We start from the raw sequence: 16,300 nt of genomic DNA, 5'->3' as shown, positions 1-16,300 counted from the left end.
GTGCCACAGGACTCTTAGTCTGGATCTGTAAAAAGCAACAAACACGGCTACGTTTCTGATATAAAGAGGATGTCAGAGGGCTATTCAAAAGCCTCCCTACTAGCGCCTTCAATTATTACCATTTATAAGGTCTGCAGAATGAAGATGGTCACTTGTAATACTTACGAATGCTGCAGGCTCCTGGGCCCACAGACTTCCGTTTAGCCAAGTGAATTCAGTGTTCATTGATCTGCCCCAACAAACTAGATTACATATGCTAAATTGCAGAAGACTCAATGTTCTGCAATACTCAAGCAAAGCAGGACAGTTGGAGAGGACCTACATTCCATGTTTTAGTAGATACAAGTCAGAGCCTCTAATTTCTAAGATACTTAAACTTGATGGATTTTCCCCACAATGTTCATTTTAAAACAATGTACTTTGTGAAAAGTCTCAGTTGTTTGTTATAGTATGAATTAAAAATACCTGTGTTTTTTTAAAAGAACTAGAACACAAATGAACAGAAGTTTTTGTCAAGGTTGACTATGTGATTGAAAACTGAATTTAACCCAACAAAATAGTACCAGGACAAGTCATTTTATATTTAGTAGAAAGATACATAAACATTCTCACCTCAACTGAGTAAGTTATATTTGCATTTTTAGTAAGTGAAAACGCTACAAAACTAGTGATTCTGAAAACTCACTCAAGGGTGAGGGGGAAAATGTAAAAACAAAACAAAACACACAACTCAAGTTTAGATTAGTTCTCTTTTATTAGGCCAACATTTATGACAGCTAAAACATGGGCGTCGACATTCTTGAACAGGGTTCCTTGACATGCAGGAACAGTGCCTTGTTTTTAAGAGTTATTGTAAATACTACTGCCGAGAGGCAGCACAAGATTATAGTATTTTCAATGTGGAGCTTATTTTATTATTCAAGGTCTTGCCTAAAGCGTGGCACATTCAAAACATTCTGAACAGCTGGTTAGGAAGGTAGCCAAGATGTAAGAAAGATGTCTGAGCCTCCTTTTCAAGGGCAGCCAACTCTTGTACTGTAGGTGCCAAAATATCCACATGGCCTTTATAGGTTCCACCTGCCAAAAAAAGAACCACACTCTAAAGGACATGCTTGAAATAACTTGTCAGCAGTACTTATGTTCAGTTGCAATTGTTCAGAAAGTTAATTATTCCAGCCTTACTAACTTGCTACTGGCAAACTTGCAGCCCTCACCACACACAGTAAATATTATCTGTTGCAACTAAGCTAGAAACAAATTAATTATCTAGACAAAAACCAATAAAAACACCTTTAATAAAATCAGTTTAGAAGATGAGTTTATTTAACTGAATTTATGGTTATGGTTAAACACATGCTCCCGGCCATAGATAAATACATAGCCCTGCTTGCAACTGCCTGAAAAGAACCCACATCCTTATTTTTATATAAATTTATATTTTGAAAAAACAAACAAAAAAACCCAAAAACACAGGATCCACACAGGAGGACGTTACATTTGATGGCCTGCCATGTATCACAGTCACATATAGGAGGTGGAGTGAAAATAATCATGGATGCTTTGTTTAGTGACATGGGCTCTTCCAAAAGGTTACATAAAGAGTGGTTACATAAATTAAAAGTCTTAGGATATGGACCATTTTGTCAATTTATCGTTAAGTCACTCTTTCCAATGTTTCCGCTAATTGACTGAACGAAATATAACTAGACTACTGAACACTAGTTAGTTGCTTACCGCCTGCAGCTCTTCTTTGTCCATATGTAACTTTCCCATCGAAGTCATCCACTGGTACTTTTATGTCTGGCTCAACTTGGGAAATAGTACAGTTCAGATGCTCTTCAATCTCACCCAGCAACTAAGAAAGAAGAAAAAAAAAAAAAAAAAAAAAAAACAAAAACACACAACAATTCAGTCTTAAAGATTCTTCCATTTCTGAAGCAAAAAGTAGTATTATATTGTTCTAAACCAGTGATTATGTTCAGTGGTTCTAACAGGAGTGGCATACATCCAAGAACAGAGTTTGCCCTGAAAGGAATAAAGTCTCAGAAGCATATGCATACTAGCTTAGACTAGATGACCTCTTGAGTTCCCTTCGAGTCCTTCACTTCTGTGATTTTAATCACTTCTGTGATTAAGTCTCTCTCTAGACCAGTGGTTCCCAAACTTGTTCTGCCACTTGTTCACCAGGGGCTTTCCCCACTCCGGGCCAGTTTGTTGACCTGCCGTGTCTGCAGGTTTGGCTGATCACAGCTCCCATGGCTGCGGTTTGCCGCTCCAGGCTAATGGGAGCTGCTGGAAGCGGTGGCGAGTACGTCTTGTTTGTGTCTAACCTGTTCTTAAAAGCCTTCAGTGGCAGGAATTCCAGGTAACCTGTTCTATTCCTTAACAATCCCCCCCGTTTTAATATCAACCTAAATTTCCTTAGTTAAAAACTAAGTTTTCTAGTTCTTATTCTACTCTCTGTGGACATAGAGAACAACTGATGACTGTTCTCTTTAGAACAACTTTTACATTTGAAGATTCTGTTCCCCTCCAGCCCCCCAAGTCGTGTTTTTTAAACATGGCCTATTCTTTCAACCATTGCTCACAGGTCATGTTTTCTAAACTTTTTATTTTTGCTGCTCTCTGAACTCTCTCCAATTTGTCTACATCTTTCTTAAAGGGTGGTGCTCAAAGAGTGGACACAGTACTTCAGCTGAGGCCCCACCAATGGTGAGGAAAGGGGAATTACTACCTCTTGTGTCTTACATATGACACTCCTTTTGATACAGAATAACCACAACTGTTATAATCAAGGCCCCTTTGAGACTACAAGTAACTCTCTATTGGCAGACCCCCTACATCCATAGGGTGCCCCTACTGCAGTGGTTTTCAAATATTTTATATTGAGGAGCCCTTTCACACAGTAAGTCTCTGAGTGTGACTCTCCCCATATAAACTAAAATGGGGAGGGGAGGTAATTTAATTGAAGCTTAGGGCTATCAGCCCCATGGAGCCGACAGCTTGCAACCCCCATGTAACCACCTTCCAACCCCAAGGGGTCATGATGCCCAGTCTGAGAACCCCTTCCTTACTGACTTTAATGGGGCCGATCCACACAGAATAACTTGTGGTCTGAACCTAACTGCTTATTTTATTACATACAAGGCATTTAATATTTCAAAAGTGTAAATTGCCATGCATTTCCAGCAATTTCATACTTGATATAACCCATTCAATAATCTGTACTTGTATAAAAGAGTGATATTCTCAGGTTAAGAGGAATGACAGATATAAATAGTCTTAAGAGATACTTCATCTAAGTAAATGAAATGAATTGAATGATATCAAATTTTTAATCCCATTTTATAACAGTTCACAGCACGTGGTTAGGAAGGTGGTAAAATGCATTCAGAATCTGCATGTTATTTTGGATATGGAAGATGAAAATACAAGATTCTCTTATCAGTCTGTGCAACAGCAACATAATCAGCTGCACTTTAAAGCAAAAACTGATTGGGAATTATTGTATGAAGCGATATTACATTCTTGAAACGGACATGCAAACTTATCAGTCTATTTGACTAGATGATAAAAGTGAAAGCAGCAAAGAATCCTGTGGCACCTTATAGACTAACAGACGTTTTGGAGCATGAGCTTTCGTGGGTGAATACCCACTTCCTCAGATGCATGCATGTATTCACCCACGAAAGCTCATGCTCCAAAACGTCTGTTAGTCTAGAAGGTGCCACAGGATTCTCTGCTGCTTTTACAGATCCAGACTAACACGGCTACCCCTCTGATACTTGATAAAAGTGAGACATTCTGCTTTTTAAAAAAATGGAATCAGTTATTTTGTCTGTGAAGACACTGGATGTAAGGCAGCGCCAAAACTAAGAGGACAGAAGAAAAAAAAAGTTCTTGGATACTTAACAGGATAATATAATCAAAATGAATTTCAGAATTTGTAGGTTAAAATGAAATATATATATTCCCACCCACCACAATTTTGACTTTAAATAAAACTTATTTTTAAAGTCTTCATCCATGGGATTTTGAAACTAACATGATTTATGCTTCAAACAAACAAGACTAAAACTGTAATTCCTCTCAATCCATGAGAAAACAAGTATCAACTATTTTTTCACTCCTTTTAAATAAAAAAGGTGATATTTTTGAATTAAAAAAAAACAAATGAAAGATTACCTGCATCTCATTGTACCATATAGTGCAACCTCCATCTTCTTTCAGCCTGGTATTATAGCAACCCTTTCCACGGCTACTACAAACATGATACCACACCTAGACAAGAAGTGAAATATATGCCACACACAAACAAAAAACAATTTAAAATCACTTATATATTAATGATTATTTTCGTTAAATCCAGTATAAGAACTACAATACTCAGTTAAAGATGCAGATGCACTAAACCAAAGTACAGTACACAAACAAACGGGTGTTTTCCAAAGCAAGAGATTAAGTTAGATATCAGCCACGATAAACTTCAAACAACTTTTGTTCTGCCCAGTGCTTCTGCTTTTGGATTCGAATTACCTTCTCTTTTTCTGTTGCCACGAGGGAAATCGCCAGACCCATTCTGAAATGTTTGAAAAAAAAGTACTTAAGTGCATTTGAGGCATTAAACAAACCCCATAAAAGACTGATGAAGGTTTCAACATACCTTTCAGCTCTGCCTACTCTCCCAATTCGATGAACATAGTTTTGCTTTTCATCAGGAAGCGTGACATTGATAACTGCATTAATAAAAAAGGTGGACGTTACCACATACAGGAGTATGACAATTCATAGCAGGAGCATACAACCCAGGTTGTACTAGCTACTTATAGTAACCATACATACTGTTAACTTATTCTACCTCAACTCTGCTGTAATCCCTTTTTCATGCATATGCAACACAGTTTTAGAGTAACAAAAACCAGTTGACAGGACAAGTTAGCTTTAATAAAAGATATTTTTTTTTTAAAATTCTTGTTTCAACTCCCCCAGATTGTAGCCAGCTCAGGTGGAAAAACCTATAGTTAAAGGTTGCTCAACACCTCACAGTATAAGACTTCTCTGGGGTCCCCCCCCAGAAAAATAAGTGATTATATAGTTAAAGACTGCAACGTCACACATACATATACAAGATGGCCAAATTAAGATTGCCTGTGAACTTTCTAATATTTGAGTGCTTCATTTTGAAACCTTAATGTTCTCTTAGTGTGGTTATTATATATTCGGTTTAACTCATTTGTATATTCACATACTTAAGCAAATCCTTACAGGAGTTCCATAGGTAAAATTCATGTGTTAATCATATTTAGACTTCTTACCATAAGGAACACCATGAATATCAATTCCTCTAGCAGCTACATCGGTGCAGATCAAGAATCTGACATCTCCTTTCTAAGGAAAAATTGAATTCGTAGTTAAACCCACTACAGTTTTTAAAAACAACCCCCCCCCCCCCCCCGCCGACCTCACACTCACTGCAAGGGCCTTTAAATAGAGTAGTATCCTTTGAAAGCTGGGTTACTTGTTTAGCCTAATGTTTGGTTCCTTCAAAAAAAAATTGGTCTTAGTGTAATTGCTTGTGTATAGCTTCTAATTACAGGAAGAACATGTCACAGGGTTTAGACAACAGTGAATAATTACATCCTGGCCTCTGCCTTGATGAGCTATTTTAATGTGGATGCTCCTAAAATTGGAAGACTGGCCATACACGTTAAAGCATGGCTTATGTTATTAATAAGACACCACATATGATATTACGAGCCCTATCCCATGGCCACAAGAGCAAACTATTTCCTTACAACTTCAAGTAAGTAGGTAGGCTACTAAAAGTAGTAATCTTTCCACATTCCATATTGCATTGTGAAGGACTTGTTCACTCCTCGCTAGAACTCTGTGTAGCATGAAATGGAGAAGTGTTTGGAGAAGTAGTTGGGCAAAATAGCAGATACACTTCACATACTGTTCTTTCAATCCAGATATTACAAGGCCCTCTGGCATCACAGACATCCTCATATGAAATAAACACCCTTATTGCAGTGGTTTGGGAATACTGCAGTTCCACATCAAGTCATCCTGGTTCAGATTTGTTTGAGGACTAAGAAGCACCACAACATAGCCTGTATTTTTACCTTAAATCTTTCCAAGTTTTGTTTTCTTTCATGAGGTTTTCTGTCACCATGCAGACAGACACATGAGAACTGATGTCCTTTCCTATCTGGGCCTAAAAAAAAAGAGTTAGGTTATTAATATTCTATTGAACAAAGAATAAAATATATAAACCATTCAATAATCACACTGACAGCATACTACAAACATACAGACGTTTAAGTCCAAAACCTCAGATGCACAAAGATGACCTCTGTGAGAACAGGTTTTAAAATGTCAGGCAGAAGATACAGTTCAGACATATCACAATAACATACTATTTTGTTATGGAGCAGTTCATTTTAAGCTTTTTTATGGAAGGTATAATTGACACATTGCAAGTAAGTTTTATCACCATCTAAATATGTTTTACAGTACATGGATCTCAGGTGCCAAGAGGCCAAGAAAAGTTTGGTGATCACAGTATGCCATCAACACAGGTGAACAACTAGTGGTTAACTGTAATCTTACAGCTTTCAGAAAATTTTATAAGACCTGAAACACTCTGAAAGAGGAACAAAAAAAATTTGATATAAACATGTTCAAGTATTAGTATTTCTTTAAAAAAAAAAAAAAGTGGAAGACTATTTCAGACCTAAACAGCCAATTGAAATATCAATAAAATGGATTAAATAAATGTTTACAATGAGAAATATTACCTCCTCCTTGTTGCATAAAGTACTGCTCCATGTTATCACAGTCTATTTTAGTTCTGCAGAAAATAATTGCTTGATCCATCTTGTGTTCCTTAATTGCTCGAACAGCATACTCTCCCTTTAGTATTTTAATAGCTTCAGACCACATTTCTGAGTATAACAAGAGATGATTGTCACTCAAAGCATTTATAAAAATGCTATGTTCTAAATTTGTTACTAAACAGTTTTCTGAAGGCTGCTTTGAACACTTATCATGAAAACTAGGTATATTAGTATGGTGGGTGCAATAGGCCAAGTCTGCACTCACATTCTCCTCTCCCAAAGAAAAAGAGTGAAGAATTCTCTTCCCCCAGCAAGAGTTAAAAAAAAATACTTCTCATGGGGAAGTTCATGTAAGTGGCTGAGAGAAGGTGTCTGCAGACTCAGGCAGAAATCTCTGCCTCAGTTATAATCAAATTCCATTTTCAAGCTTTTCTTTGCAAACTTGAGGACTAGAAACAAGCTTTTTTCCCCATTTGACTATGACCTAATCACTTGACTCCAGGAACTGAGACATGCTATACCCTTTTTGTAGGGCCTCTCTCTCTCAATGCAACTCAACTCTGCCTCATGATATCCTTTAAAGCAGGGATGGGCAAACTTTTTGGCCCAAGGGCCACATCTGGGTGGAGAAACTGTATGCAGGGCCATGAATTTAGGGCTGGGGCAGGGGATTGGGGAGCAGGAGGGAGCGTGGGGTGTGGGAGGCGGTACAGTGAGCCGGAAGGGAGGGGCTCAGGGGTAGGGGTTTGGAGTGCAGGAGGGGTTCAGCAGGGGGCTCAGGGTAGGGGGATCAGGAGGTTGGATGTGGGGTGTGGCCCAGTGCCACTTACTTTGAGTGGCTCTGAGGTAGCAGGAGCGCGCAGTGGGGCTAAGGCAGGCTTCTTGTCTGCCCTTGCCCTGCACTACTCCTGGAAGTGGCCAGCATGTCTGGCAATGGCTCTTGCGGGTGGGGTGGGACAGGCAGCTCTGCTGCATGCTGCCCTCGCCTGCGGGTATTATCCCCAAAGCTCACACTGGCTGCAGTTCCCCATTCCTGGCCAACTGGAACTGCAGGGGAGCCCTCTGCCCGCCGCCCCCCCACCCCTTCCCCAGGGGCTGCAGGGATGTGGTGTCGACCGCATCTGGGAGTGGCGCGGGGCCATGGCAGGCAAGGAGCCTGCCTTAGCACTACTGCACCATGGGACTGGCAATCCTGCAGGCTGGATTGAAAGCCCTGACCGGCCAGATTCAGCCCATGGACCATAGTTTGCCCTCCCCTGTTCTAAAGAATACTATTTCAAAAGCCACTGCTCGGATACCAAATGATTTTAAGACCACAGGGTAAGTTCAATTACCTGGACTGTTAACACCAGGCCTTGTATTATCTTTCGCATGTACCTCATCAGTCTAGAAAGGGGGAAAAAAAAGTTAATTATAGCAATGCCTTCATAACTACAATAGTATGCAAAAGTAGCATCAATCTCATCAATAGTTTGCTATTTGCATTTAAATTTATTAAGCACCAACAATCTACTTAGCGTTCTATGTCACATTAAGACAACCATTGCTCCAAAGCCTTATCTAATATTAGCAAGCACCAAAGGTGAAGTTCTTGTCCCAAAAGAATCAATGGGAGTATTGCTATTAGAGTTGCCAACCCTCCAGGATTGTGCTGGAATCTCCAGGAAATAAAAATCAATCTTTCATTAAAGATTATGTTACGTGATGAAACCTCCAGGAATATATTCAACCAAAACTGGCAACCTTAACTGCTATCAACTTAATCTGAAGTGAATTCTTTTCCACTGAGTTTTCAGTGGAATTTTCCTATCTCTAGGCCAAAAGTAGTTTGAATTTGGGGAAATTTAGTGTTTTTGTTTTTTTAAGTGTGTAACGCACACTACCGAATTTTTCATTCCAAGTTCTCAAAGTCAATGCTTATTTTATAGATATTGCTTTACCTCTATGTTTCAGATTACCTAGTCCAAGAGCACAGGGCAAATCAATTGCATGGCATGAATTAAAATTTGCATGTTCTTGACTTTCAGTTTCATGCTCCTTTCTCTAACCTACATTGCTTCTCTGACACTGCTGAAAGGGAAACTACAGTATTTTGAGGAAGAGAGTTACAAATTTAGCTGATTCAGGATTTAAAGATATACTTTTTTTGTAATTAAGTATTTGGGGGGGGAAGAGTAAAATTCAAAGTCAACAAAAACCACAAGAAACCTAATTGTCAAAAACAGCTGTGTTTATTTTTAAACCACAACAAAGCCCATCAGGAGAAAATACTCTACTATAGAAAGCAGTAGTAAGTAGAGAGGTAAGCTAGTTACTAAAGCAACTCTCCTGAAAGCTGAATACTAAGGGTATGCCTACACTACGGGATTATTCTGATTTTATAGAAACCGATATTTGGAAACAGATTGTATATAGTCGAGTGCACACGGCCACACTAAGCACATTAATTTGGTGGTGTGCGTCGACTTCCGGAGTGTTGCACTGTGGCTAGCTATCCCATAGTTCCCGCAGTCTCCCTCGCCTACTGGAATTCTAGGTTAAGATCCCAATGCCTGATGGGGCCAAAAATTTGTCACGGGTGGTTATGGGTAAATGTCGTCAGTCAATCCTCCCTTTGTGAAAGCAACGGCAGAAAATCATTTCGTGTCCTTTTCCCTGGATTGTCTGGGCAGACGCCGTAGCACAGCAACCATGGAGCCCATTCAGCCTTTTTTCCCCCACTGTCACCGTATGTCTACTGGATGTTGCCAACAGACGCGGTACTGCAGCACTACAAAGCGGCATCCCCTTGCCTTTGCAAGTTAGCAGAGACGGATACCAGCCCTACTGTACTGTCTGCTGCCTTGCAAGGTGATAATGACGCTTACCAGCCACACTGTACCGTCTGCTGCTGTCATGGGTGCTCCTGGCCAGCCTCGGTGAGGTCGGTCGAGGGTGCATGAACAAAAATAGGAATGACTTCCCAGGTCATTCCCTTCTTTAAAGTTCTGTCTAATGGAGAGTCAGTCCTTCCTAGAATATCAGGCAAGCCTGCTAAAGAACCAGAGAGACCAACGGCCTGTCTGGGTCAGAGCCCCAGACATCCCGCAGAAATGATGAGCTGCATGCCATTCTAGGGGGTGCCCCTGCAACGCCACCGATTGCTTCCCTCCTGGGCTACTGTGGCAGTTATCCCCCCATTTGTGTGATGAAGTAATAAAGAATGCATGAACGACACTGACTTTATTGCCTCTGCAAGCAGAGATCAAAGTGAGGAGGAGAGGGCAGCCTCCAGCTGCTAGGATATTCAAGGCAGGAGTCAATCTCCATTAGACAAAGCTTAAAGAAGAAAATGACCTGGGAGTCATTCCCATTTTTGCTCAGGCACCCCTGGCCGACTTCACCGAGGCCAGCCAGGAGCACTCACAGGATGACGATGATGGATATCAGTTCTACCATACCGTCTGCAAGGGAAGGGAAGGGGATGCTGCTGTGTAGCGCTGCAGCACTGCATCTGCCAGCAGCATCCAGTAGACATACAGTGACACTGAAAAAAGGCAAGAAAGGATTTTTCCCCTTTGCTGGGGGTGAGGGGGGGACGGGACACGACGGACGACGACAACGATATACCCTGAACCCCTCGCAACAATGTTTTTGACCCTTCAGGCTTTGGGAGCTCAGCCCAGAATTCAAATGGTTTTCGGAGAGTGCAGAAACTGTGGGATAGCTACAGTCATCAGTCATCCCCCCCTCAGTGAGCGTCCATTTCATTCTTTGGCATGCTTGTCTCGGCTCCTTAAGTTTTACGCAGCACTGTGTTGAGTCCCTGTCGTGGCCTCTGTCCATCACAGCCTTGGAGATTTTTTCAAATGTTTTGGCATTTCATCTATTGGAGCAGAGTTCTGATAGAACAGATTCCTCTCCCCAAACAGAGATCAGATTCAGTATCTCCCGTACGGGTCCATGCTGGAGCTCTTTTTTGATTCTGGGAGCGCATGGTCACCTGCACTGATCAGCACTCCACGCTGGGGAAAACAGCAAATGAAATTCAAAAAGGTTTGCAGGGCTTTTCCTGTCTACCTGGCCAATGCATCAGAATTCAGATTGTGGTCCAGAGCGGTCATAATGGTGTACTGTGGGATAGCTTCCAGAGGCCAATACCGTCGAATTGCGGCCACACTAACCCTAATTTGAAATGGCAATACCAATTTCAGCGTTACTCCCCTCGTCGGGGAGTACAGATATTGATATTAAGAGCTCTTTACATCTAAGTAAAGAGGTTCGTTGTGTGGACGGGTGCAGAGTTAATTCGGTTTAACACTGCTAAGTTTGAAATAAACTCGTGGGCTAAGAGAGTCACATTAATTCTAGCCAAGGCAGAAAAAAAACAAACCAACCCCACCATGACCAGCTACACAAGAGCAACAGGAAAGTTTATATTTACCATTGCCAAGTATTTATTTTTATGGAGTGTTAGGATATAGATATTCAGGCCTGTCTGCAAAGGACTATACTTTAAGAATTTAGGTGTATTCTTATCACTAAGCTAGTTACAGAGGTACAAAACAGGAAACCAAAAAAAAAACAAAAACAAAAAAAAACAAAAACAAACCACACAGTCTGCCTGTTTAAAGGCCTTCTCTCACTATGATAGTCTAAGGCCTTGTTCTTAGGCTAAGGCCTTTGGCTAAACAGCAGGGGCAGCCATAAGCTGGGAAGCGAACGGTCACATCCTCAGTCAAAGTGAAAAAAAGACAGTATTGGGCTGTTAAAAATGTGATCCGATCACCTCCAGATAAAGGGAAAAAAGAAGATGTAAAGGGAAAAAAATTTTGCTCTACCAAATGACATCCTCCATGCAGGACTGTGTGTGTCCTGGCTCCTGTTCTGAGGCTATAAGATCAGAGTGATTACTGCCTCTACTTATTTTGTTTAGGGTAGCAACGATTAAGGTCAGTTGTCCACATCTCACAGAAGAGAAACCTACTCCTAATTCTGTGCTGCAGTGGGGCTGGATTGCACCAGAATGGCATGCTAGAATTTTTGCTGCATGAGGGATGTCATTTTGTTCTTAAAATGGCAGCCTCCATAGCGCGATTTCTCTCACACAGATACACACATCCCTAGAAGATGTAAAGGGAAAAATTTAGTTTGATAGTTTTGTGTTTGGTAAGAACTCATCAATAGATACAGCTGGGAAACCCTTATGTCTTTATAGATGTAGTTGTGAAATCCTCACTTCTATATTGTTTTATCATTATAGTTTCCACTTTGCTATTACTTGCATGGTCTCTGGCTCTGAGATTATTTGTCTGCTGTATAATTAATTTTGCTGGATGTAAACCAATGAAGGTGGTGGGATGTAATTGGTTAGATAAACATGTTACAATATGTTAGGATTGGTTAGTTAAATATCAGAAGAACGATTGGTTAAAGTACAGCTAAGCAGAAAAGTATGATGGCAGACTATATAGTAAAGCAGGAAGTGGTGGTGGGGGGAAATTGGAATCATGTTTTGCTAAGGTGGGAAATGGGAACAGGGACATAGGCAAAGCTCTGTGGTGTCAGAGCTGGGAAGAGGACACTGAAGAAGGAAACGGGAATCATGCTTTCTAGAAGTTCACCCCAATAAACATTGAATTGTTTGCACCTTCACAGACTTCTTGCATGAACAAAGAGCAACAATACCCAAAGGGCCAGGGAAGTGAGGGGGCTTATTCCTTCACGCTCTAACATGGGGTTTGTATAAACATATTCAAAAGAGTATGCTAGTTATGGAGAAGTGTGTGGACAAGAGGGAAAATCCTTGTTTTCTAAAATGATTTTTTCCCGAAAAAGGCCAAACAAGAAGTTGAGGAAAAAACTATGGAAATTTAGGGAATTACCTTTAAAAGCAAGTTTCAGTTACATTGACAAATGCATGAACTCCCTCCGGTGGTTAGTTTAAGACCTACCACATTCTATATCCATATTTTGACTACAGAATGATCTAAAATCTCAGCGAGTTTTTAAGTAACTAAATACTTTACCCTCAACTCAATAAGGATAAGTTCTCATCAGATATCTTAATTCAAACACTGCAAGCAAGTTTGCTATACCAGCCTGGCTTCTCCATCTCACCTTGAAATGGTTTTGCAAAGAGCAAAATTTGTCTCTGGCTGGAAATGCTGGGGTTTATGCATCCTCCTTGTGGGGTTAAGGATAGTGAGATGTTTATCAGGGAAAATGAGTTTTTATGAAACTTGAAATCCAACCCTGGGCAAGAAAAATATAGTTCTCCTTTCCCCAGATTAGCCAATAACTGCAGGCAGGGGCATTGTGAAGTATAAAGGTACTTGAAGGTAAATGTCAAGGAAGATATCTGCTCTCTTGCCAAAAAGAGACATGAGGCCTCCTCAGAGCAGGTTTGCCTCGTCAAGCACAAATAAATGCCAGTAGATTTAAGAAAGTGCAAGCTCCCCAGTTAAAGCCCTCAGTTGGAGGGCAGACTAGACATACACAAGCTACCAAGAACTTCGCGTGGTGGAGCTGGAAAATAGAGTTCCTTGGCTCCTGTTCTGAGGCTATAAGATCAGAGTGATCACTGCCTCTAATTATTTTGTTTAGGGTAGCAACGATTAAGGTCAGTTGTCCACATCTCACAGAAAAGAAACCTACTCCTAATTCTGTGCTGCAGTGGGGCTGGATTGCACCAGAATGGCATGCTAGCATTTTTGCTGCATGAGGGATGTCATTTTGTTCTTAAAATGGCAGCCTCCATAGCGCGATTTCTCTCACACAGACACACACAGTCCTGCATGGAGGATGTCATTTGGTAGAGCAAAATGTCAACCTCCATACAGCATGCATGTAAGGTCATGTTGTCAGAAGTGTTCTGGTGGTTGCCCATTCAGGACTACACCCCTGTCCTTATGTGAAATGTAAGTCTTAACTATTAAAATTCCATCAAATGAATAGGTTTAAAGAGCAAGAAACTAAAGAAAAAAAAAATCTATAAGCTTAATTTAGCCAGCCAAAACTGGTCCATCTGAAACAAAAGCCTCGAATTAATCAGCCAAAACTGACATTGCAGTTGCCAATCTTCATTTGTAAAGCCCATTAGGGTAGTTGAACTCAATAAGGGCACAGACCACCACAGCAAGGTCTACATTAGAAAGGTTTATTTACAGACTTCCAACCAGTCACAGATGAAAGATAATATAGGCCACATGTCTGGGACTATGGAACACTACAGCAAAAAGATATCCAGGTATAATGCTGTCCTCTGCAATTCAAATGCATTAAAGTTTTCTGGCAATCGGGTCTCTCATTCAGATTTCTATTTGAGTCAGGCACTTCGACTGCAAGAGTCTTGCAGAATTGGAGTTATTAGATCTATAATATTATGTTGACAACATGACTTCACACTACAATCAATATGCCAAATTCTATACTCAGATACATGCAGCCATTTCAACAAGCTACAGTGGCAGTTGGTCTCATATGGTTAAGTTCAGGTTCTAGCAGTTTAAGTCACTGTGTAACCTGAAAGCAAAAGTGGTTTGTTTTTTATAAATTAAGTTACATTGACTGTGGTCTAATAGGTAATTACAAACCGCTTACCCTGATATGATTCTTGCCAAGCCTTTCCCATAGTTTGTCACTTTTGGGATTCACAGGAACAACAACGTGGTGCACAGTTTCTGGGACAGAATCCTCTCCTTTTAAGTCAACCCAAGTGGGGAAATGCATGATCTTCTCAGACAGTTTCTTCACATCAAAAGAATGTAGAGTTGCAGAACACACAATAACCTTAAGAAAAATACAAACACTTTAGGGCAAGAAGTTTTACTAAAGCCACAAACACCACAGCAGGTGACTCCTACTGGTCAAGAGTTTAAGTAGAGAGAATAAAGTCTGGAAAGGTCTTGTAGGTTGGTGACAGTAGTGTGGTATCGTGCAGAGAATTTTTTGCTTCCCTACTTCTGACACTATAGACTGATGGAAGCCAGCCATATGAAGAGCTTTCTGGCCAAGCCAAATAATTACTCCATTCTTCTCTAAAATCAGCTGCCAGTCAGTCATTCTTGGTCAAGGGGAGTGGCATTATTGGCAGCTGACAAAGAGGCAACACAGAGCAGAGATGAAATAAAACAACAATTCCTCAGATATATTCATCACATGGGTACTTCACAATTTTACAGATTTCTCAATGTGGACTTTAGGGTTGTCATGCATCTGTTCCAAGTATAATTTTCATATCAAAATGCCTACAGTAATATTGCAGATTATGAAAGTTGTTTATCACACTCCTAATTTGAGTTACACTTAGAACCAAGTAGCAGACTGTAGTTCTAGTGGTGGTGGTCATCATGCACTTTTTTCAAAATGAGGAAGTACACAGCTCTTGATGGCATTCTAGGTAGTTTCTAGCCTACAAATCTTTTCTTTTCAAATCAAATCAAAAGAAAGCTGACCTTTAGTAAGAGTATATTAAAATATAAATATAATGTAAAAGTGTATGTTTTGCTTTTCATTTTTTGGTTCAGTTCAAAACTAGCATCTTAAAATTACTCAAGATAACCAAACAAACATTTCAGCCCAACAATGAAGGCCATGAAAAGACCAGCAGATTAAACCCAAGAGTATCTTCTGTAAACACTAAGAAGGAGAAATAGTAATTTCAGGAAATTGCTGACTTTCTAAATAAAATCCTATGTTATACCTTTAAATTAGCAGACAGTCATCTATAAAAACTATTGTTAGAAAAATATAACAATAGGTAACCACTTGTGGTGGAAGATAGATTAAGAGAGTTGTAGGCCAGTATATCACAGGCTATTAAGCTATATCCAGTTACCCCAGTGTTCAGCCCAACAACTTGCGAACAAAACACTGAAATAAAAGAGAAAGAGTGAACAGAAAAGTATTAACTACCCCATAAAAGAAAAAAGTGCATCACATTGATACAAGCTGTTGAATATAACAGTTTAACATGTTAAAAATGATTGCTGATTACAATAAAGAGAGCATTATACCTGCAGTCTTTTTCCATCTGAAGTTATCTGAGGAATCTGACCATGGATTCTGTTTATGAAGTCCGAATAACCTTGGAGAAGGAGTCCATCCTACATTGGGTATCAAAAAAAGAAGCTATACCACCTTTTGTTAATCTACTCAATTAGACAAACAAATATTAGGATATAGACTTTGATGCTCTTTTTAAAAAAATCTCTTGTCTGGCTAGATGGGCTAGTCTGGCTGGGAAAGCATTACCAAAAAGGGAAAAATCCTAAAACTCCAAATTTATTTACACTGGATCCTGAATAAAATGAAAGTGGGTGGACAAAAACAAACCCTCCAGAGCAGCTGCTTCACTTTAAAGATTACTCTACTTAAATAAATGGAGCTAGAAAAAACCTGAAATAGCACCACTGTAGCTTTTTGAGTAGAGCAGGAATTTGGAATAGCCCACACAATTCCAAAAGCTGATTTAAAATAAC

The 16,300-nt window shown here is 40.0% G+C and overlaps 1 protein-coding gene across 1 annotated transcript in view; it reads right to left on the bottom strand.

Annotated features, from left to right (window-relative positions):
• Positions 1-735: 735 nt before the first annotated feature.
• The window catches only part of DDX1 (DEAD-box helicase 1), a 16,672-nt gene continuing 1,107 nt past the window's right edge, over positions 736-16,300 (bottom strand). The window contains exons 2-12 of the mRNA XM_050951647.1: positions 15,836-15,925; positions 14,421-14,609; positions 8,174-8,225; positions 6,801-6,947; positions 6,126-6,217; positions 5,316-5,388; positions 4,664-4,736; positions 4,537-4,579; positions 4,186-4,281; positions 1,735-1,855; positions 736-1,077 (exon numbers count right to left, since the gene is read on the bottom strand). Coding sequence (XP_050807604.1) covers positions 947-1,077; positions 1,735-1,855; positions 4,186-4,281; positions 4,537-4,579; positions 4,664-4,736; positions 5,316-5,388; positions 6,126-6,217; positions 6,801-6,947; positions 8,174-8,225; positions 14,421-14,609; positions 15,836-15,925 — 1,107 coding nt within the window. The 3' untranslated portion in view covers positions 736-946. The remainder of the gene's footprint in view (positions 1,078-1,734; positions 1,856-4,185; positions 4,282-4,536; positions 4,580-4,663; positions 4,737-5,315; positions 5,389-6,125; positions 6,218-6,800; positions 6,948-8,173; positions 8,226-14,420; positions 14,610-15,835; positions 15,926-16,300) is intronic.

This window comes from Gopherus flavomarginatus, chromosome 4, assembly GCF_025201925.1.
Source record: "Gopherus flavomarginatus isolate rGopFla2 chromosome 4, rGopFla2.mat.asm, whole genome shotgun sequence".
Classification (NCBI taxonomy): Eukaryota; Metazoa; Chordata; order Testudines; family Testudinidae; genus Gopherus; species Gopherus flavomarginatus.
Note: the sequence above shows the minus strand (reverse complement) of the source record. Positions and strands in the feature narration are given on the sequence as shown.